The 22474-nt window shown below is 38.8% G+C and overlaps 1 protein-coding gene across 3 annotated transcripts in view; it reads left to right on the plus strand.

Moving 5' to 3' along the window:
* EXD2 (exonuclease 3'-5' domain containing 2) overlaps positions 1–22474 on the plus strand; it is a 55624-nt gene that overhangs the window by 20905 nt on the left and 12245 nt on the right. For all 3 annotated transcript variants that reach the window (XM_061429237.1, XM_061429238.1, XM_061429236.1), the window contains 3 exons: positions 1947–2344; positions 14429–14685; positions 20629–20755. In XM_061429237.1, the coding sequence (XP_061285221.1) occupies positions 1994–2344; positions 14429–14685; positions 20629–20755 (735 nt within the window). In that variant the 5' untranslated portion in view covers positions 1947–1993. The remainder of the gene's footprint in view (positions 1–1946; positions 2345–14428; positions 14686–20628; positions 20756–22474) is intronic.

A 22474-nucleotide genomic window follows, 5' to 3' on the forward strand; every position in this document is an offset into this window, starting at 1 on the left:
GCAGGGTTTCAGAAACTGAATTTGTTGCTGACACTTGAAAACGGTGACATTTCACATAAAATTCAGGTATCTAACTTCTCTTAAGTCATCAAGATAATCTGAATATACTGGGTCTACTTCGCAAATAGGTGAGGAAGAGCACAGCAGCTGGTGCTCGATGATTGCTCTCCCACGTTTTCCCTCCATTACAGAGGCCAAAGGCCACTTGGCATTTATTGTTACCCTTGTGAAAGGGAAAGTCTTCGTCGCTCAGCCGTGTCCTACTCTTTTCGACCCCATGGACTGTAGCCTGCCAGGCTCTGTTCTTGGAATTCTCCAGACAAGAATACTGGAGTGGATAGCCATTCCCTATTGTTCCACTTTTACTGTTGTTTTAAAAATAGTACAGAAATAGTAGTATATACCTATGTTTTCTATCAAAAATAGGAAAGCAAAAGATAGGTGGTCAAAAACCATATTGTAAGTATTGGTAAAAAAGTTAATCAGTTAATCCAAGGAAGAAATGAAAGGTTTTATTTGAGCCAAATTGGAGGATTGTAACCTGGGAAGAACATCTCAGAAAGCTGAGAATTGTTCCATCACTGAGAAGTCAAGGCACAGTTATAAAAGATTTTTGGGACCTAGGGCTGTACATCAGATGTTGTATTATTGCCCATTTATATTACCAAGATCTAAGTGCCATGTGATCCCTTGTGAGATCAAGAAGGAATGTTATCTCTGAGGAGTTGTCGTATTGATGCTAAGAGAATATTGCTCTTTATGACTGAGCAGGTATTTCTGCCGATGGGCAAGTTTAGGTTAATGCATAGTGCAGATACATAATGCACAGTGGGAAGAGAGAGGAGGCCAAAGGACAGAAAAAATTTTTTGGTTTTCTTGTCTTGCCCTAAAATAATGAATTTTATTTCACATATGAAAAATGTAGAAGAAACTATTTTGTGATAGAAAGGAAGACAGTGCCTACATATTTAATAGGACATCTGTGTCAATTTTCTCTTGCACTTGGCTTGCTTCACTTATTTATGTTATCCTGTTTTGACCTTGTGAACATTTCAAATTGCAGCCCCCTCTTGGCTCTCTAAGTTCTGCTCTATTTCATTCTAGCCTGTCTTCTCTTTTGCATTGCCCTAGTTTATCCTCAGTAATTGAATGTGTTTTCTATGGGAGAACTACTGAGAACTTCTGAAACAACAGAAAGTCCACATTTACTCAGGCCTGTGTGTTCCATCCCCTACAGCTCACACCTTCTAGAAAAGTAAAAGTCTCCCCACCAACTCGCTGGTGATTAGATTTTTCAAATTGCAAAGCAGATGTTTCTGTTCAACTGTTAGAAATTGAGGGTTTAAGCACAAACAACCCAAGGAAGACCCACTAACTAAAATTTACTCACATTACATCAGCAAGTGGAAGTAAGAGTCTAGATTTTTTCTATTTTGATTTTGTAGGATTAAGAGAGCCCTGGGCAACTGATAGAGGCAGGGTTTTTTCCTTGGATGAGGATGGAGATACAGGTAGAGCACCTGCGTGTGTGCTCAGTCACTCAGTCCTGTCCGACTCTCTGTGACGCTGTGGACTGTAGCCCTCCAGGCTCCTCTGTCCGTGGGATTCTCCGGGTAAGAATACTAGAGTGGGTTGCTGTTTCCTTCTCCTGCTTATCTTCCCTACCCAGGGATCGAACCCTGTTCTCCTGCATTTTCCTGCAATGACAGACAGATTCTTTGCCACTGAGCCATCTGGGAAGCCCAGAAGTAGAGTACAGGACATACCAAAAGGGGGGAAAATTAAAATAGCACTGTTTCACATAGAAATTTGTGGCGATTGTTTAAGTTTGTGGTTACGTGGATTGTGAATGGAACCTTTTTTTTTTTTGCGGGGTGGAGGGGGTACTTGTTTCCGTGTAGCTTCAAATTCTGTTTGTAAATATAGTGTTGCCGTTTGTTTTTCAGATTGCGGGGTTAGTGATATGCTTTCCTAAACAGCAGGAAAGTTGAAGATGTCTAAACACTTAGTGGCCTTGACAGTGACCACCCTTCTTGGTGTGGCTGTCGGAGGGTTTGTCCTGTGGAAGGGCTTCCAGCGCCGGAGGAGTAAATCGAGCCCAGTGACCCAGCGGCGGCTGTCGCAGCAGCAGCAGCAGCAGCAGCAGCAAGTGCCAGGCGGGAGAGAGCTGCCCGCTCCAGGAGAGGACCAGCCGCACTCCATTGCCCCCAGAGCCTCATGGGAAGAGAGGATCCTCGGAGCAAAGGTGATGACTGTGTCTCAGGAGGCGGAGTGGGATCAAATTGAGCCCTCACTTAGGAGTGAGATAGAAGATTTTCCAGTGCTTGGAATTGATTGTGAGTGGGTAAGTTAAAAAGCAAAACTGAAACAAGTATTTTCCACTTTTCCAGAGGTCTTGAGTAGTCAAATAGAGGATAAGATTAAAGGAGAATTAGCTTGTTCTTAGTTCAGTTCAGTTGCTTAGTCATGTCCGACTCTTTGCAACCCCACGGACTACAAAACGCCAGACCTCCCAGTCCATCACCAACTCCCGGAGTTTACTCAAACTCATGTTTATTGAGTTGGTGATGCCAGCCAATCATCTCATCCTCTGTTGTCCCCTTCTCCTCCCGCCTTCAATCTTTCCCAGCATCAGGGTCTTTTCAAATGAGTCAGCTCTTCACATCAGGTGGCCAAAGTGTTGGAGTTTCAGCTTTAGCATCAGTCCTTCCAATGAATATTCAGGACTGATTTCCTTTAGGATGGACTGGTTAGATATCCTTGCAGTCCAAGGGACTCTCAAGAGTCTTCTCCAACACCACAGTTCAAAAGCATCAATTCTTCGCCACTCAGCTTTCTTTATAGTCCAACTCTCACATCCATACATGACTACTGGAAAAACCATGCTATGCTATGCTATGCTAAGTCACTTCAGTTGTGTCCGACTCTGTGTGACCCCATAGATGGCAGTCACCAGGCTCCCCCGTCCCTGGGATTCTCCAGGCAAGAACGCTGGAGTGGTTTGCCATTTCCTTCTCCAGTGCATGAAAGTGAAAAGTGAAAGCGAAGTCGCTCAGTCGTGTCTGACTCTTAGCGACCCCATGGACTGCAGCCTACCAGGCTCCTCCATCCATGGGATTTTCCAGGCAAAAGTACTAGAGTGGGGTGCCATTGCCTTCTCCGACTGGAAAAACCATAGCCTTGACTAGATGGACCTTTGTTGGCAAAGTAATGTCTCTGCTTTTTTAATATGCTGTCTAGGTTGGTCATAACTTTTCTTCCAAGGAGTAAGCATCTTTTAATTTCATGGCTGCAGTCACCATCTGTGGTGATTTTGGAGCCCCCCAAAATAAAATCTGTCACTGTTTCCACTGTTTCCCATCTATTTGCCTTGAAGTGATAGGACTGGATGCCATGATCTTAGTTTTCTGAATGTTGAGGTTTAAGCCAACTTTTTCACTCTCCTCTTTCACTTTCATCAAGAGGCTCTTTAGTTCTTCTTCCCTTTCTACTATAAGGGTGGTGTCATCATCATATTTGAGTTTATTGATATTTCTCCCAGCAATCTTGATTCCAGCTTGTGCTTCATCCAGTCCAGCATTTCTCATGATGTACTCTGCATATAAGTTAAATAATCAGGTGACAATATACAGCCTTGACGTACTCCTTTTCCTATTTGGAACCAGTCTGTTGTTCCATGTCCAGTTCTAACTGTTGCTTCCTGACCTGCATACAGATTTCTCAGGAGGCAGGTCAGGAGGTCTGTTATTCCTATCTCTTAAGAATTTTCCACATCTCTTATTAATTCAGCATACTACCTTGCCAAGATTCTGTTATCTCTGTGTTCTGGATATCTGGAGTACAGTTAGGAGCCAGGAAATGTAATCAAAGGAGGCCCCAAGCAGAATAGCTGCCACCAAATCAGATCACAGGTGGTAGGAGGAACTAAAGACGCCAATACAGTGATGACCAAGAAGAGAACACCTGATGCTGTGGGAAAAGTTTAGTATTCACACAAGGCCTTACAGAGCTACTGAGGGGATTTCTTTATATCAGCAATAGTTGAGTAGTAGTTTATACCAGTGACCTTGGGCCATCAGGAAAGGATTGGGAATTTTTAGTTGATTGTGTATAAGAATTATGTCATTTTAGAAATATTAACATATTTCTATGTTATTTTAGAAATGTTTACACCAGCAACAATAGAAGAAAGCATTAGTAAACATTGAGCTTTAGTAGATTAGGAAAATTCTCATTTGTCAAACACCTTGATTATTCCAACCAAATGAAGTATAACTGCAGAAACAATAGGGTAGGATGAAGTGAATAGTTAGTAACAGCTATTGATTTAGTAGTGATATGTTTACTATAGCAGAGTGAGTTAAAGTGGCAAATAATCCAAAACCCCCTTTGTTTTAGCTTTCAGTGTATTGAACTTCTGCTGATGCCACTCCTCCCTTCGGGTGTGATTGCATTTCCCTGATTGCTGCCACAGAAAAACCTTCATCCATCCTCCTTTCCATTCTTCCGTCTCCGATTCCCTTTCTCTTTCGTTTGCTTTTGTGTATTTGCTTAGTTATTATTTTTGTCCTTGTTTTATACAGTCAGTATTTGTTTAGATTTACCAAAGTGTTTACCTTTTTCTTTGCTCATCTTTCCTTGTATCTCAGAACTTTCCGGCATCATCCTCTTTAAGGCTGTTGTTTAGAAGTTCACTTTTTGAGGGCTCATTGATAGTAAATTAATTATTATTATTCTGTGAAAGTGAAAGGGTTAGTTGCTCATTCGTATCTGACTCTTTGCAACCCCATAGACTGTAGCCCGCCTATGCTCCTCTGAATTTGGGATTCTCCAGGCAAGAATACTGGAGTGGGTTGCCATTCCCTTCTCCGAAGGATCTTCCAGACCCAGGGATTGAACGTGGGTCTCTTGCATTGCAGGCAGATTCTTTACTGTCTGTGCCATCAGGGAACCCCATTGTTCTGAAAGTGTCCTTATTTTGCTTTTGATCTTTGAAGATATTTTCACTGGATACAAAATTCTCGTTTAGCAGCTTATCAGTTTCAAGGTCACTTTCCACTGTCTTCTGGCTTCCATTGTTGCTGTTGAAAGTAACTGTCTGTCTAAATGTTGATTCTTTATACGTACTCAGATTTTTTGTAGACACTTTTAATATCTTCTTTTTGAATTGCTGATTCTGAAGATTCACTAATAATCTAAGAGAGACTAAGTGTTTTCGTCTTTCTGTACTTCCTGCTTGGGATTCAGAGAGAGATCTGGATATGGTGACTGGTGTTGCACCTCAGTTCTAAATTCTCTTTGAAGGCTGCCTTCACCCTGTTTTTTCTTCTCTTCCTCCTCTTCTCACCCCTCCTCTTTCACCTCTTCTTTCTTGCTGAAATTTGATCAGCTATATTCTGAACTTTTTTGCTCTCCTACATGTCTTGTAATCTCTTTTATATTAAACATGTCTTAATCTCTGGATTTATTCTGCACAATTTCTTCAGGTCTCTTTTCAGTTCCCTTTTTCTTTCTTTCATTTTGTGTAATCTGCTATTTAACTTACTCCTTGAATCTTTTTTTAAACCTTTTTTTTATTGTGAAATAAAACACATCAAGAAAAGTGCCTGGAACAAAAATATTAATATAACAGCTAGATGGTTTATCTAAAGAGAACAGTGTGTAACTGGAGACTAGGTTAAGCAACAGTATTTGCTAGCCACCCCAGAAGCTCCCCTTGTGGCCCCTTGTAATCATTGTCCCCCCCACCAGGGTTACTGTTATCTTGATTTTATGGTATTTACTTTCTTGTCTTTCTTTATACTTTTACTACTTAAACATGCATCCCTAGACACTGTAGTTAAGTTTTGTCTGCTTTTAAAGTTTAATGTAAATGAAAATATCTAGTGTGTATTTTGTGTCTGGCTTCCTTTGTTCCAACATTATGCTCGTGATGTTTACCGTTGTTGTGAGTGACTGATTTCATTACCATATGGCCATTGTGGGAATATATCCTGATTTGTTCATCCATTTTAATGTTGATGAACTTTTGGTTTGTTCACGGTTTGGGGCTGTTTCGAAGAATGTGAAGTGAACAAAGGCACTTATTATTGGGCGTACAGTATTTATGAGTGGAGTCCTGGGTCTTGGAGTTTTATGTATATCTTTAACTCTTATAAATAATGCTAAATTGTATTCCCAGATGGTTTTAACTAGTTTACCCTCATCAGTAGTAATGAGTGTACCCGTTATTTTCAGCTGTTTTCAGAAGTGGTTCTAAAAATTTAACTTCTCACTAAGACTGTATGAAAACTGCCTTTGTCCTATATCCTTGCCCACATCTGGTACTGTCAGATTTAAAAATTTTAGCTCTTCTAATGGATGTGTAGTAATATTTTATTGTGGTTTTAATTTGCATATCCCTGATTAGCCCTGAGATTGAGCATCTTTTTAAAAAAATTTTATTGATCATTTGGATATCTTTTTTTAATGGAGTAGCTGTTCAAGTCACTTGCCTCTTTTTTTTTTTTTAATCAAGTTTCCTTTTTCTTACTGATTTATAGGAGCTCTTTTATATTATAGTTATGAACGCTTTGTGAGTTAAATGTGTTGTAAATGTCTTCCCCCATTCTGTGGATTGCCTTTACATTCTTTTAAAGCTTGATGATCAAAAAATCTATATAGTGCTGTATAACAAGCCTTACCTTATCTCTCTAGTCATGAGTGTACTCTCCTATATTATTTTCTTGGAGTTTTGTAGTTTTAACCTTGCACATTTAGATTTTATACTCTATCTGGAATTGAGTGTGTGTGTGTGTGTATGATGTGAGGTATAGTTGAGTTTCATTTTTCCCTCATGGATATTCAGTTGTCCTAGCACCATTGGTTGAAAAGATAAAATTTTTCTTCACTGCTGTGCAATGATACTAACTACTGCTACTAAGCATTTGCTCAGTCGTGTCCGACTCTTTGTGACCCCATGGACTGTAGCCCACCAGGGTCCTCCGTCCATAGGAGTCTTCAGGCAAGAGTACTGGAGTGGGTTGCCATTTCCTTCTCCAATGATACTTTACTATAAAACAAGTATCTGTATATGAGTTTATCTATTTCTGGACACTCTAGTAATCTAATTTTCTGTTCTTCCACCGGTGGTCACAAACTGTCTTAGTTACAGTTGCTTCGTAATGACTCTTGATATCTGTGACAGCAACACTTCCTTTTTTTTTTCCTGTCCTGATCTTAAGTTCTCTGACCAGAGATTGAACCTGTGCCCGCCCTGCAGTGGAAGCACAGAGTCTTAACCACTGGACCTCCAAGGAAGTCCCAGCAAGACTTTCTATCTTGTTATTTTCCCAGAAGGTCTTGGATATTCTCAGTCCTTTGCATTTCCTTAAATATTTTAGAATCGACTTTTCAAGTTCTAACAAAGAAAAATTCTTGATATTTTGATTGCATTGGATCTAATAGATCAGTTTGTGAGGAATTGACCTTATTCTAATATTGAGTTTTCTAATATAAAAATATTTATTTAGATCATTAACTTCTCTTAGTAATGTATTTGTAGTTTTCTGAGATTTAATAAATTCTATTATAAGTGAAATCTTAAAAGATGTTGTTTCTGATAGATAGAAATGTCATTTTATTAAAGAACTTAACTAAACCCACTTATTAATTCTAATTACTTGTAGATTCTTTTTGATTTCTGTGTAAACTGTTATGTCATCTGTGAAGTGAGAATTTTCTTTCCAGTCCTTACACTTTGTATTTTTTTTCCTGCCCTACTGTATGAGTGGTGATAGTAGGCATCCTTGATTCATTCCCTATCGTAGAATGACAGCTTTTAACATTTTCTCAATGAGTATGTTGGTTGCATAGCATCATCGACTCAATGGACATTAGTCTGGGCAAACTCTGGGAGATAGTGAAGGACAGGGAAGCCTGGCGTTCTGCAGACCATGGGGTCTCACCTAGTCGGATATGACTTAGCAACTGAACACAACAAATGTTATCTGCAGTAAGGTTTGTTTACAGATTAAATATATTCAATTCTATTCTTGGTTTCTTTTTCTTTTTAATTTATTTGGCTGTGCTGGGTCTTAGTTGTAGCACTTGGATCTTCCTTGCAGCGTGTGAAATCTAGTTCCCTGACCAGGGACCAAACCTGGGCCCCCTGCATTGGGAGCACAGAGGCTTAACCATGGGACAACCAGGGAAGTCCCTATTCTTGGTACTTAAGATTTTTTATGTTGTTTTGTTTTTCTGGTCGCTTGTGTGATCTTAGTTCCCTAACCAGGAAGTGAACCCAGGCCCTTGGCAGTGAAAGCATGGAGTCCTAATCGCCAGACTGCCAGGGAATTCACTAGAAGTTTTTTTTTTTTTTTGAAGAATGAAATATTGTTGTTGGAGCAACATTGATGGACCCAGAGGATACTGAGTCAGACAAAGGCAGATATTCTAGGATATCACCTAATATGATACAAATGAATCTATATACGAAACAGTAATAGATTCACATACATAGACAACAAATCAGTTTTCTATTTAACAAAGGGAAAAGGGGGTGGAGGAGGGATAAACTAGGAGTGTGGGATTAACAGATGTAAATTGTTATACATAAAATAGATAAACAGCAGAGGTTTATTATATATCTTGTAATAACCTATAATGGAAATTAATCTGAAATATATATATAACTGAATCACTTTGCCCTACACCTGAAACTAACAATTTTATAAATCAATTATACTTCAACTTTTTAAAAGTTTTTTTTAAATCATGAATAGTTGTTGAATTTTATCAAGTGCCTTTTCTGCATTTCTTGAGATGAGTATGTCGTTTTTCTCCGTTAGTCTGTTGCTGTGATGAAATACATTAATTTTCAAATTCCTGGAATAAACCCAACTTGGTCATGATGTCTTATTCTCCTTATACATTGCTGATTTCATTTTGCTAGTGTTTTTTAAAAAAATCTATATTCATGAGGGATACTGGCTTATAATTCTACTTTCTAGAAATTACCTTGTCAGAGTTTGATTAAAGTATGAGGCTGGCTTCATACAATAGGTTAGGGATGTTCATTATTTTTGTGTTCTCTGGAAAAGTTTGTGTAAGATTGTCAATTCTTTTTTCCTTAAATGTTTGATTAAAATCTACTGGTGAAACCATCTGGAATTTTCTTTTAAGGGAGGTTTCTGAATTATGAATACAATATTAAGATAGTTTGGAGGCTATTCATGTTTCCTATTTCTTCATGTCTGTTTTGATAAATTATATTTTTAATCTAAATCTTTTTTTTTCAAAATTTTAAATTACAGATGTATTGTTTATAATATCCTCTAACAATTTTTTTTCCCTATCAGATGGATATGTGAGGACGGCTCCTTTTTCATTTTTGACATTGCTTATTTGCTTCTCTCTTTTTTCTTGATTACTCCTTCCATGTGTTTATCAATGTTATTAGTCTTTTCAAAAAAATCAGCTTCTGGCATTGTTGGTCTTTATTGTTTGTTTGTTCTATTACACCAATTTGTGCTCTTCATTATTTCTTTTCTTCTACTTGCCTGAGTATAATTTGCTATTCTCCATCTATTCTTCAACCTACTCTAATCTGACATCCTATCATACTGCTGCACTGAAAGTGATGAAGTTGATGGCTTTCTTGTTTTCCAATCCAGTGGACACCTATTTGGAATCATGTTATGCTAGCTCTCCAGAGCATCTGTGTAATTCCTGCACGAGACATTCTCTCTGGCTTTCATGCCATCACACTCTCCTATTTCCTATCTTACTGGTCTTTCCTCTTTAAAAAAAAATTGTTTAATTCATTTTTATTTTTGGCTGTGCTGAGTCTTTGCTGCCGTGCAGGCTTTTCTCTAGTTGCGGTGCAGGGCTTCTCGCTGTGGGGGCTTCTGCTGCTGCAGAGCACGGGCTCCAGAGTGCATAGGCTTCAGTAGTTGAGGCACATGGGCTCAGTAGTGGCAGCTTCCAGGCTTCAGAGCACAGGCTCAATAGTTCATGGGCTTAGCTGCTCCAAGACATGTGGGCTCTTCCTGGACCAGGGATCGAACCCATGTCTCCTGCATTGGCAGGTGGATTCTTTACCACTGAGCCACCAGGGAAGCCCCTAGTCTTCCTCTTTTTCCTTTTCTGATCCCCCTTCTACCTCATATCTAAATATTGAGATGACTTATGCTTGGTCTCTTCTGTCCCACCCCAGTTCAAACTCAGATGCCTACAAGGTCCAGATAAGAAATGTCAGTGAATGATGTAGAGTGATTGTTTTGCATTTTTGAAGGCATAGGAATAGTTTTCAATTTCATAAAGAAATATGTTCCCTTCCTTTTTTCTTTAAACACAAGGTCTATGATCTATTTTCCATTTTCCTATTTTTGATAGGGACATGGACTGAGAAATATTTCTCTGTATTGGAGAAACAGTGGTTTACAGCTACAATGATAAATAGGAAATGACAGTTGGCTTCAGTGTTGAGAAGACATTATGGTGAATTAGAGAATTTGTGTCTTATGTAAATGAAGAAGCTGCTGTGCAGTTCAAGCCAAGTGTTGCCAGATTGTCCAGTTCTTTAAAAAGAAACTCAACATAATAGATTTTTTAAAATGTGAGCTCCACTAATTTAAAAGTTCTGACACCATTTTTAAAATGTGGAGACCAAAAAAAAAAATATTAAACATATCTGTGGGTCAGCATCTCTAACTTATGTCCTCTATATTCTTTTTCTAAGGGATCTCATGTAGTTTTGTGGCTTTAAGTATCATGATAAGCTGAAGACTTTCAAAATTAGAACTCCAGCTCTTTATATCCATCTATCTACTTGAATCCTCCCTTGAATGTCTAATAGTCATCTCAGACTTAATATGTTCCTAACAGAGCTCTTGATTTTTCTTCCCACACTTGTATTATCCCTAGTCTTCTCCACCTTTAAGATTAAAATCAGAGAGACATCCTCCCCCTTACAGGTTGTCTAACAGAAGTGATATGATTGAAAATCAGACACAAACAGGCAGTTATAGAATGTTAAGTTTCTTTTTTTTTTTTTTTTGTTAAGTTTCTTTATTGGCAAAATATATGGAAATTCAAAGAAGCAGTTATAGAAAGCAGGAAATAACACAGCATTCTCCCAGATAGAGGTATGTGTTTCCAGATTCCCCGAGTTACCCATGGTGATGTGCAACTATGGATAAATTCTGTACAAAATGAGGATTCTGCCATGCTTTAGAAGCTATTATTGCCTTTCTCCTGGAGGCAGGGGATGGAGATGTTAAATATCTTTCTGACCCCTGACTCTTGCCTGATTTTTTCTGGAGTCTCTGACTATAGACAACCTTGCTTAACAGATGCAAATAATTAGTGTAATAAAGACTGAATGAAGTGAAGGTCATTTTCCCAAGAGCATCCCTCTGCAGGCCTAGGCTTCAGGCTTGCCTGAAGTCACCTCCCTTTTCCTTACTATTAACCCTTCCCTTCCATTTAGGAAGTATTACCAATGCTAGCTCTGAAATAGATTTTACATCGTCTACATCTTTACATCTCCTCTATTTCCCTCCTAGTCCAAGCCTCAAGTATTTCTTATCTGCACCTTTGCAATGCCTCCTGACTGGCCTCCCTACTTGGACTCTTATATACCTACGATCCCTTCTCCACAGAGTTAGCAAAATGATCTTTTAAAAATGCATGCTTGATCATCTCAGTTCCCTGCCTAAAAAAAGCCTCCACTGCATTGTATAAAACCAAGATGTCTTAATTACTTATGTGTTCTTAATGACTCACATTCTTTCGCCTCTCAGCATCTCTCATTTTGTCTCCTGTTCTCTTTCCATCCTCTTTCTTACTATTTTCCAGCCTCACTGGGCCTTCATTCTGTTACCCGAATGGACAAGCTCATTCCTGTCTCAAAGCCATGGTCTAATTTAACTGATACATTAACTCCACAGAGGGGGTGCTCAATGTGTGTGCACACTAAGTCGCTTTAGTCGTGTCCTCTTTGCGACCCTATGGACTGTAGCCCCCCCAGGCTCTTCTGTCCCTGGGATTCTTCAGGCAAGAATACTGGAGTGGGTTGCCATGCCCTCCTCCAGAGGATCTTCCCAACCCAGGTATCGAACCTGCAGCTCCTGCATTGCAGGCAGATTCTTTACCGCTAGTTAACTTTGTTCCAGCCCATAAATATGGTTTCAGATTCTTCTTTGCTCCCTGCTGCCATCGTGGGGTCATTTAAAGAATCACAGACTTTTCCATAATCTCTAAACCAATTCTAAGTAAATCACTGAAATATGGGAAAAGTGTTAGAAATTTTGTTTACAATGATTGATGGCATCATCCATTTAAAATTTTTGCTCTTGTGTTTATTCAATAACATCTATATCATTAGTATAGTACCACATTTATACGATTTAAAATGCATGTGTATATTTATTGTGTATGTCCCAAATATTTTTTATGAGTTGACTAATCCAAAAAGAAGAAAAAAGACATTGACCACTGGATTGCATAAGACTAACAAAATTAAAATATGGTGTATTTTTTTCCTATTAAATATAGCATTGGTAAACCAAGAATTTCATTGTTTTCCATGGGTAGTAAGTGATGTCAGGGCAAAAAGATGTTGGCAGAGGATGAAATATAAGAAATTAAAACTAGATAGCTTATTCTTTATGTCAAATTGATTCTGCTAGAAGCATTATTCCTCCAATTATACATTAAGTATAAATTGGGTACCTATTGGAATCATAAACATTTGGATTCCTAGTGGAAAAACCTTAATTATCATTCAGTAGATATTAAGCACAATCCAGAAACAGTATTAAAAAGATAACTTATCTATCTATTTAATGTATTTTAGACAGTGGAACTTGATTGAAAAGATTTTCAAAGATCCCTGGCCTTAGGAATTAGCAGTGAGTATTATATCAAATTAGCAGTGCTAACGGAGGAGGCAATGGCACCCACTCCAGTACTCTTTCCTGGCAAATCCTATGGACAGAGGAGCCTGGAAGGCTGCAGTCCATGGGGTCGCTAGGAGTCGGACACGACTGAGCAACTTCATTTTCACTTTTCATTTTCACGCATTGGAGAAGGAAATGGCAACCCACTCCAGTGTTGTTGCCTGGAGAATCCCAGGGAGGGTAGCCTGGTGGGCTGCCATCTATGGGGTCGCACAGAGTCGGACACGACTGAAGCGACTTAGCAGCAGCAGCAGTGCTAAATATTAGAAGTGGAGATTTTCTACTTTTTCTTGGAGAAACCTTATATTATACAGTGAGGGAATTATGTACTAATAAAAAAAAAAAGGTGATTTGGCCACATCCAGGTGAATTATTATAGAACAGGAGCCAGTAGTTGAATTTCTTCTAGATCTTGTTGACTTTGGCTGAGCCCCAAGAAACAGACACATTGGAGATCAAACTGACCTGGTTTTATTTGAGGATATGGAGTAGCGCTCACTGATAAAGCAGTGCCTGAGAAGGGAACTCCTAAAGCTTTTGTGAGTTAAACCATGGTTTTACTTAGCATAGAAGTAGAAGCTGAGGATGAAGTCCCTCCTAATTTTATGATTCTTGATCTAGACTATTTCTTCTACATTCTACAGATTGGGAAACTCAGGTTCCAGTTCTGACTTTGCCCCAATTTCTCCGTGTTTAGGCAATTTACCTCATTTGTAGGCCTTACCTTTCTTCTCCTGAAAAATGAGAAGGATTGAAATTTATTGAATGCTTAACTTGGGTTCCGTGGATAGCTTTAGGGGGCCTTGAATTAATGTGAGTTTTGTATGTAAACTTTTCTAGGAATAATTTCCTTAGCTGTAAGCATTTTCTCCAATTTATCTATTACTTCAAAAAAAACTAAATCAGTTAATATGTAAAGTTATTTTTATCTCTTAAGATATAAGCATCCTAGCTTATGCTCAGTATACATTTTTATGAACAGCTCATGAACATAAAATGCTGAGAAAGCACTTTGTGCTGCAAGGATTTATTATATTGGCAGGTACCCGCTTATTGTTAGTACTGTATTTCCTGCCTCTCTGTGAAAATCAGATCTTCAGCCCGTGATGCCCTATAAATGAGTCAGTTTACTAGCATGCACATTAAAGAGTCTATGTTGTATTCTCATTTGGCACTCATTTCCTTAGCTTTTTAAAACCAATGTGTCTCACATGACTGTGCCAGTGTGTGTGTTCCAGTGCTCCTCCAGGTCAGCTGGTCACTATTTAAGGCCTGCTCATATTTCAGCCCTCAGGAACCTGTTTAGGCTGCTGCTTCGGAGTCCACTGCATTTGTTAGCAAAGGCTCATCCCTAGGTTTGAGCCAGACTGGTCAGCTCTTCTCTCGGGGAAGTCAAGGATGTGCCTCTCAGACGCTTTTGCCGCAGTGCCATGTTGTTCCTGGTGCCGTGCTGGGTGTGAGTGTGGCCCTGTTTTCCTCTGTTGCAGGTGAATTCCGAAGGCAAAGCCAGTCCTCTGTCACTCCTTCAGATGGCCTCTCCAAGTGGCTTCTGTGTCTTGGTTCGCTTGCCCAAGCTGATCTGTGGAGGAAAAACACTACCAAAAACATTATTGGACATTTTGGCAGACGGCACAATTTTAAAAGTCGGAGTAGGGTGTTCAGAAGACGCCAGCAAGCTTCTGCAGGATTATGGCCTCGTCGTGAAGGGGTGCCTGGACCTCCGCTACCTGGCCATGAGGCAGAGGTGTGGTTTGTATGAACACTTGGCTTCCTGTAGCTGTGGGGCGAATATTTTAGCAAAACTTGTAGGTCACTAAGACTCAATAACGAAGCCTCTAAAATTCTTTAGAAGCTTAGAGGCATCCGAGATGCCTATTGAATTTGTGAGGAAATACTCCACCTTCTGGTAAAACTTTAGCTACCTAGAACTGGTCTTTTTAGTGAAACATTAATAAGGTGTCTCTATAAGCTACAGGTTGTAAACTGATGAGCTCCTTGGGCAAATTAGAGTTGCAGATTTTTTTTTTTTTTGCCTGTATGATATTTGGGGGAATTTTAGTATAAGTCCAGAAGATTTAATGTAAAAATCTGTATTTCTAGCTTCTCTTGGGTGATTTGATTACATGAAGTCAGTTCTGGGTGGTAACAGTTGGCGGGCAGCACTGTCCTCTTTAGATGAGCGTGTTTTCTTCAATTTGCCAGAGTCCCCACCTCTCCTGCTGTAACCCCTGACTCATCCTGATAAACATTTGAACGTACAAACCATGCTTTAGGCCAAAAATAATGAAACCTAATGCTGCACTGAGAGGAAGAGATTGTCCTTTCCCTTGGCATTTTATTATTAGGGAAATTCTACCTTCTTTTAAAGGTATATTTTCATGTATATTTGTGGTCCACATTTTAATAGTGTGAACTGAAACAGCCTTTATCCCTGACTTTCTCCATGGCACTGATACTAAAAGTTTGGAGGATTTGATAAATCAAGAGAAAGCCTGATTAAAATCTATGTTTATCATAATTTTTTTAGTATTAAATGAAATTCTATTTTGGCTTAGTAATTTGGCTTAGTAAGTAAAACTCATAAAGTGTCAATTTTTTCTAATAATATATTAAAATATTTACTGTATAATTTTTTTTAGCTCTGTAAAAGTATTTGGAGTTTACCAGCAAAAGCTGCTTTTCATCAGGCCTTCCTCCCCCTGGCACTGGCTCCCCAGAGGTGCCTGTCGTGGTCCGGGTGTGGGTTGGAAAAGAATTTTTCCAAACATGAGACAGAATGAGAGGGAAATTAAGTTTATTACAGTGGGAGACGCTGTTAACGGACCAGCTCAAGGGAACCGACGTTGATTGGGGATCCTTAGTCCACTTTTATACCCAGGGTACAAGGAGTGGGATAGGGGTCTTGCGGGTCATTTGCTGATTGGATGAGGTACGTATACTGGGTGGGGGGAAGATTAAGGCAAATACCTCCTCCCTATGGGGTAGGAGGGGAGACAGGTTATACTGCTCCATTAATAGTTACCTCATGGGGGAGGGAAAGGCAATAAGGGTCTGATTTTTTCATTCCTGCTTTCCAAGACCCTCCTTGGTTTTATCTGCTCTTTTGTCCTTGGGTCACCATAGTGTCCACAGTTACTGCTATTAGAGGACGTGTGTATAGTGGCCAGGAATTGACTCTGGAGCGGACTATGTGGGTGGGAGTCCCCATCTTCCTCTTACCAGCTGTGTTACCTTTGGCAAGTTCCTGAGCCTCACTGTTCCTCAGTTCCCTTGTCTGTAAAAAGTAGAAATAACAATATTCCCATCTCATAGGATTGGTGTGAGGATTGAACGGGTTAAACTATGTAAAGAATTTAGAAATAGTGTTTGACATATAGTCAGAGTGCTGTGTAAATTTCAGTCATCATCCTTATCATTACTACCACCCTCAGCACTATGATCATTCAATTGGTTTGTCCTTCCAGATCACTTTCTATCCAGTTACAGTCCTCTTTATGAGTATATGGGCTTCCCTGATGGCTCAGCGGTAAAGGATCTGTCTGCAATGCAGAAGACGTGGGTTCAATCCCTGGGTCAGGAAGATCCCCTGGAGAAGGAAATGGCAACCCACTCCAGTATTCTTGCCTGAAAAATCCCATGGACAAAGGAGCCTGGAGAGCTACAGTCCATGGGGTTGCAAAAGAGTCAGACACGACTTAGCAACTGAGCACACACCCATGCATTGTGAGTATATAGAAGTTATAAGTACCCTTACTTACACGGCTAAATGCAGAATGGCCAAGTGTCAAAATAAAAATTTGGCCAAAGTGGAATATTACTGTAAACTTCTCTAGATATAAGAATGAAGCATTCAGCTTTTTAATTTTTAATGAAATCTTACAAAATTTTAAACATTCTTTATTATTGAATACTTCAGTAGTAAAATATAAAAATTTTGACATTATAGTAGAAGAAATTTGACATTATACTTAACACTTTTAGCTATAGGTTGTCCCTGATGTCGGCTGTAAGAGGTTGATACTTTCATTTGACTTTGGAAAAGAACAAAAATTTTCTTGGTAATGCTGTTCTCTTTTCTTCATGCTGTTTGCTGCTGCTGCTAAGTCGCTTCAGTCATGTCCGACTCTGTGCAGAAGATAATTCATTATTGAGACTGTTGTGTATGATTCTGGAATCTTTCCTAGTGAAACTTTGAAGTGGCAAAGATGGCCTCTTGTTTTTAATTCATCCTCAAAAAATGTGAAGCTTGCCCAAATATGACATTTGAAAAAAGATTAATGACCTAAATGGAATTGAATTAATAAAAACCAAGTGCTGTCTTTCAATGAGGGTAATGATTTCAAAAATTACAAAATACCAAGGCTTGATAAATTGGATAGACGTTAAAAAGATTGAAATAAGGATTTTCCTGGTGGTTCAGTGGCAAGAATCTCCCTGCCAATACAGGGAACCCAGGTTCAGTCCCTGGTCCTGGAAGATCCCATGTGCCACAGAGCGACTAAGCCTGTACCTCACAACTGCTGAAGTCCACGTGCATAGAGCCTGTGCTCCGCAACAAGAGAAGCCACTGCAGTGAGGAGCCTGCACACTGATGCTAGAGAGCAGCCCCTGCCCGCAGCAACTAGAGAAAGCCCATGCTCAGCAACCGAGATCCAGTGCAGCCAGAAATAAAATTTTAAAAAATAAATAAAATGAAAAAGGATAAAGTAAGTATTTACTGTCATGGAAGGAGGTCCCCAGTGCATTAAGTGATTGAGCAAGTTTCAGAACAACACCGAGCAAATCTAAAAAACTGTATCTGCTCTTCCATCTAGCCACCTCTTTGCTTGTTTATCTGTAGAATGTGTCTGGAAGGGCCACAGCATAACTCATAAGGGTCATTATTCTTGAGGCAAGGAAGTGCGGGGGTGGAGGACTTTTACTTTTCACCGATTACTCTTCTCTGTTGTCTGTATTTTTAATAATAAGCATTCATTTCTTTTATAGTTACTATTATAAAGGAAAACATGAAAAGATGTTAAAGAGAAAGTAGTTTGTCTACCTCAAAGTCTTCATTTCCGTGAATTGAACCGTGACCTTATATATTTTACTTAAGTATATCTGGATCTTTTTAAACTTTTTAGTCAGTGCTGCTGTTAGGGGGTGATGAAATCCATCAAGTTACTGTTTGTTTTTGTAAGGAAAGACTTCCTTTTCTTTATCATTATAATGATTTCATTTTTCAGAGTAACCGAGGGAGTCCTGTATATTTTAACACTGACGGGAACCTCATCTCCTAGCTTCCTCTAAAACTTCTAAGCTCTCACCTGGTAACCAGGAAGTCAGCTCTACTTGTGTAGACTGATTTGTTCTTTTTATTTTTGGACTGATATATTCTTAATTTTACATTAACCTTTATTTGAACTCTCCGATCTTTGGCTAAATTAATTTTTTTTCACCTCCCTGCAGCTATTTTAATCAGAAAGTGTTAAAAGAGTAGAAGATTATTTTATTTTATGGTATCTTCACTCCCTCAGTGAAGGATCATATTTTTCAAATTTGAAAAATAATGCACAAACACTAGCCAATTCAAATATAAAAAATGTAAGGATTTCTGATCACCCCAAACCCTACACCTAGAGATAGCATCACTAACATTTGACTAATATCTTTCTACTTAACTCTTTGTGCTTCTTCTCTCTCACATACCTAGAGTCACATACACACATTTATTGTGTACTGTATATATATTAATACAAAGAGTTCATAACATATGTTTTCTTTCATAATCTCTTTTTACTTCACTAATATGTCATGGACGTCTTTTCACATCAATATAGATCCACATCCTTATTTTTAACAGCTATATGGAATTTAATTGCATGGATATTTAATTAGTCTTCTATTGAGGGTGTTAGATTGTTTCCAGTTCTTTGCTACTATAAATAGTGCTGTAATGAAGATTGTTTTATGTACATTTGCCTGAGGATAATTTACTAGAAGTAGAATTATCAAATCACAGAATATTCCTGTTCAAAATTTTGATAGCTAAAAAAGCCTTGACTATGTGGATCACAACAAACTGTGGAAAATCCTTAAAGAGATGGGAATACCAGACCACCTTACCTGCCTCCTGAGAAATCTGTATGCAGGTCAAGAAGCAACAGTTAGAACTGGACATGGAGCAACGGGCTGGTTCAAAATTGGGAAAGGAGTCAAGACTGTATATTGTCACCCTGGTTATTTAACTTATATGCAGAGTACATCATGTGAAATGCTGGGCTGGATGAATCACAAGCTGGAATCAAGGTTCCTGGGAGAAATATCAACAACCTCAGATATGCAGATGAGACCACCCTAATGGCAGAAAGTGAAGAGGAATTTAAGAGCCTCTTGATGAAGGTGAAATAGGAAAGTGGAAAAGCTGGCTTAAAACTCAGCATTCAAAAAACAAAGATCATGGCATCTGGTTTTATCACTTCATGGCAAATGGATGAGGGGAAAATAGAAAGAGTGACATGCTTTATTTTCTTGAACTCCAGAATCACTGTGGATGGTGGGTGCAGCCATGAAATTAAAAGATTGCCTGCTCCTTGGAAAAATGGGGAAACCTAGACATTCCTAGGTTTATGACAAACCTAGACAGCATATTCGGAGAAGGCAATGGCGCCCCACTCCAGTACTCTTGCCTGGAAAATCCCATGGATGGAGGAGCCTGGTAGGCTGCAGTCCATGGGGTCGCTGAGAGTCGGACACGACTGAGCAACTTCACTTTCACTTTTCACTTTTCATGCATTGGAGAAGGAAATGGCAACCCACTCCAGTGTTCTTGCCTGGAGAATCCCAGGGATTGGGGAGCCTGTTGAGCTGCCGTCTGTGGGGTCGCACAGAGTCGGACATGACTGAAGCGACTTAGCAGCAGTAGCAGCAGCAGCAGACAGCATATTGAAAAGCAGAGACATCACTTTGCTGACAAAGATCCGTACTGTCAAACCTATAATTTTTCCAATAGTCATGTACAGCTGGACCATAAAGAAGGCTGAGTGCTGAAGAATTGATGCTTTCAAACTATGGTGCTGGAGAAGACTCTTGAGAGTTCCTTGGACAGCAAGGAGATCAAACCAGTCGATCCTAAAGGAAATCAACCCTGAATATTCATTGGCAAGACTGATGCTGAAGGTGAAGCTCCAATACTTAGGCCACTTGATGGGAAGAGCTGACTCACTGGAAAAGACCCTGATGCTGGGAAAGATTGAAGGCAGGAGGAGAAGAAGGTGACAGAGGATGAGATGGTTGGATATGATCACTGACTCAATGCACACGAGTTTGAGCAAACTCTGGGAGATGGTGAAGGATAGGGAAGCCTGGTGTGCTGCAATTCATGGAGTCACAAAGAGTTGGACACGACTTAGCAACTGAACAACAAACAACATTTATTGACAAACTTTTTCATAAAGATTGAACAAATGTTCAGCTCACAAATTTTAGATTAGACTGTAATTCTTCATGTTCCACAATACTAGATTTAGTTATTTTTAAAGATCTTCATAATCTGAGAGAGTTTAAAATTGTATATACTTTTTGTTTTATTTGATGTGGTAAGATTGAGTATCTCATTTGTTTATTGGCCATTTATATGCCTTTTTTTGATTGTCCTATTCTTGTCCTTTGCCCATTTTTGACACTTGATTTTATTTATTTCTTGTAGAAACAATTTGCTCTCTAATGGGCTTAGCCTGAAATCACTCTCTGAGACTGTTTTGAACTTTCCTCTTGACAAGTCCCTTCTGCTTCGCTGCAGCAACTGGGATGCTGAGAATCTTACTGAGGACCAGGTACTTCTCCTATCAGAGTAGTTGAAGAGTGGAAGAGTCATTGCTTGTAAAGTATAATTATTTAAAAAACTCTAAGCCTCAAAATGATATATGTTGGGTGGAAATGCCTTAAAATAGCCTCCTTGATGATACTCAAGATAAATGCTCTATAATAATGTACATGCTGCTTGAATAAAAGGGTAAGACTCCCTGTTCTTTCTTTTTTTTTTTTTTTGAGCATTTACTATATGCCAGGGATTTCAGAAAAATGTAAAATTTTTATCATGAATAAAAATGCATACTTTAAAAAAACAGTGTTATAAGACTTACTATAAGGAACAGCAAGTAGTTCTCCTGCCTTCCTCCCCCATTCTTAATTGCTCTTCCTTCTTTTCAGAGGCAACCAATTTCATTTTTTTCTGATAATTATCATTATATTTTAAAATTGCATGCATATATTACTCTTTCCTTTTCTACATATTATTTTCTCACTTCTTGCTGTGGAAATCGTGATTTAGTGCTCTTGCAATTCCTGTATCCCCAGATACTTATTCCCTCCCCCATGCTCCCAATAGAGGTAAATCGTCATTTTTATCAGATTAATATCTACTTATATTGATATTATTTATAGCTGCTCCACATAGTCAATTGCAGTTAAGTATTTTTCTTATACAACTCTTTGATTTCCCAGGAGTAGTAATTTATATTTTCATTTGCTTAGTTTTCTGTATACCTGTTAACTATGTCTACTCCAGACTCTCCTCTCTGCTGGTTCAGACACAGTCAGGTAACTTAGTCATTTAAGTTTCCCTTGGAGCTAGCCCTCGCGGAGTCCTTGGTCTTCCTGTTGCTTTCAGGACCGGTTGCTCTGTAGCCCTGCCTGCCAGACTCTCATCCTGTTTGTGTTTACCGTCAGAGTGGGAATTCTCATCACCTCTCTGCTATAGCAGGTCCTCTGTTTTACAAATCTTGTCTTTTTACTTTCTTGTCCTGGTGGAGTACATTGAAAATAGCTTCCTGAGAAAAGGAGAATGAGAGGTTAATTTATGACACCCTGCACGTCTGAAAAGATACTTGTTTCCTCTCTGTTAACTGATGCTTTGGCTGAGGATAGCATTTTAGGGTGGAAATCATTTTCCTTCAGAACTTAGAAGACAGTGTTTCTTGTAGCTTCCAGTGTTGATGTTGAGTATGTGACTTGTTTTTCTTTCTGGAAAATCTTCTTTATTCTTAGTTTTTAAGTTCATGATGATATACATTAGTGTGAGACATTTTCCCCTATAGTCTTAGAATTCAGTGGACCCTTTCGATCTGGAAGCTTATGTCTTTCAGTTCAGGGAATCATTCTCATAACATTTCTTAGGAAATTTCCCTTTCTTTTGTTTCTAGAATTCATATTGTATATATATTGGATCCCTTGAATTAATCTTCTTATTGTCTTAGTAAAATGTTTTCTCTTTGATTTTCCATCTCTATATTTTTTGTTTTATCTTCTGGGAAATTTCAAGTTTATCTTTCAATATGTCACTCAAATTTTTAATTATCCCTATTGTTATAAGAGCTCCTGGTCTTCTCTGAATATTCACCTTTAAAATAACTTTTCATTTTTGTTTGATAATATCTTCTATTATCTTAGAGTATTGAAGGTTCTGAAGTTTTTTTTTTCCTTCCTGAATTGCGTCCTTTTCCTCTGAATTTCTAATTTTAAATGTTTGATTTGGTCTTTGTCTTTCATGTTAA

This window comes from Bos javanicus, chromosome 10, assembly GCF_032452875.1.
Source record: "Bos javanicus breed banteng chromosome 10, ARS-OSU_banteng_1.0, whole genome shotgun sequence".
NCBI lineage: Eukaryota > Metazoa > Chordata > Mammalia > Artiodactyla > Bovidae > Bos > Bos javanicus.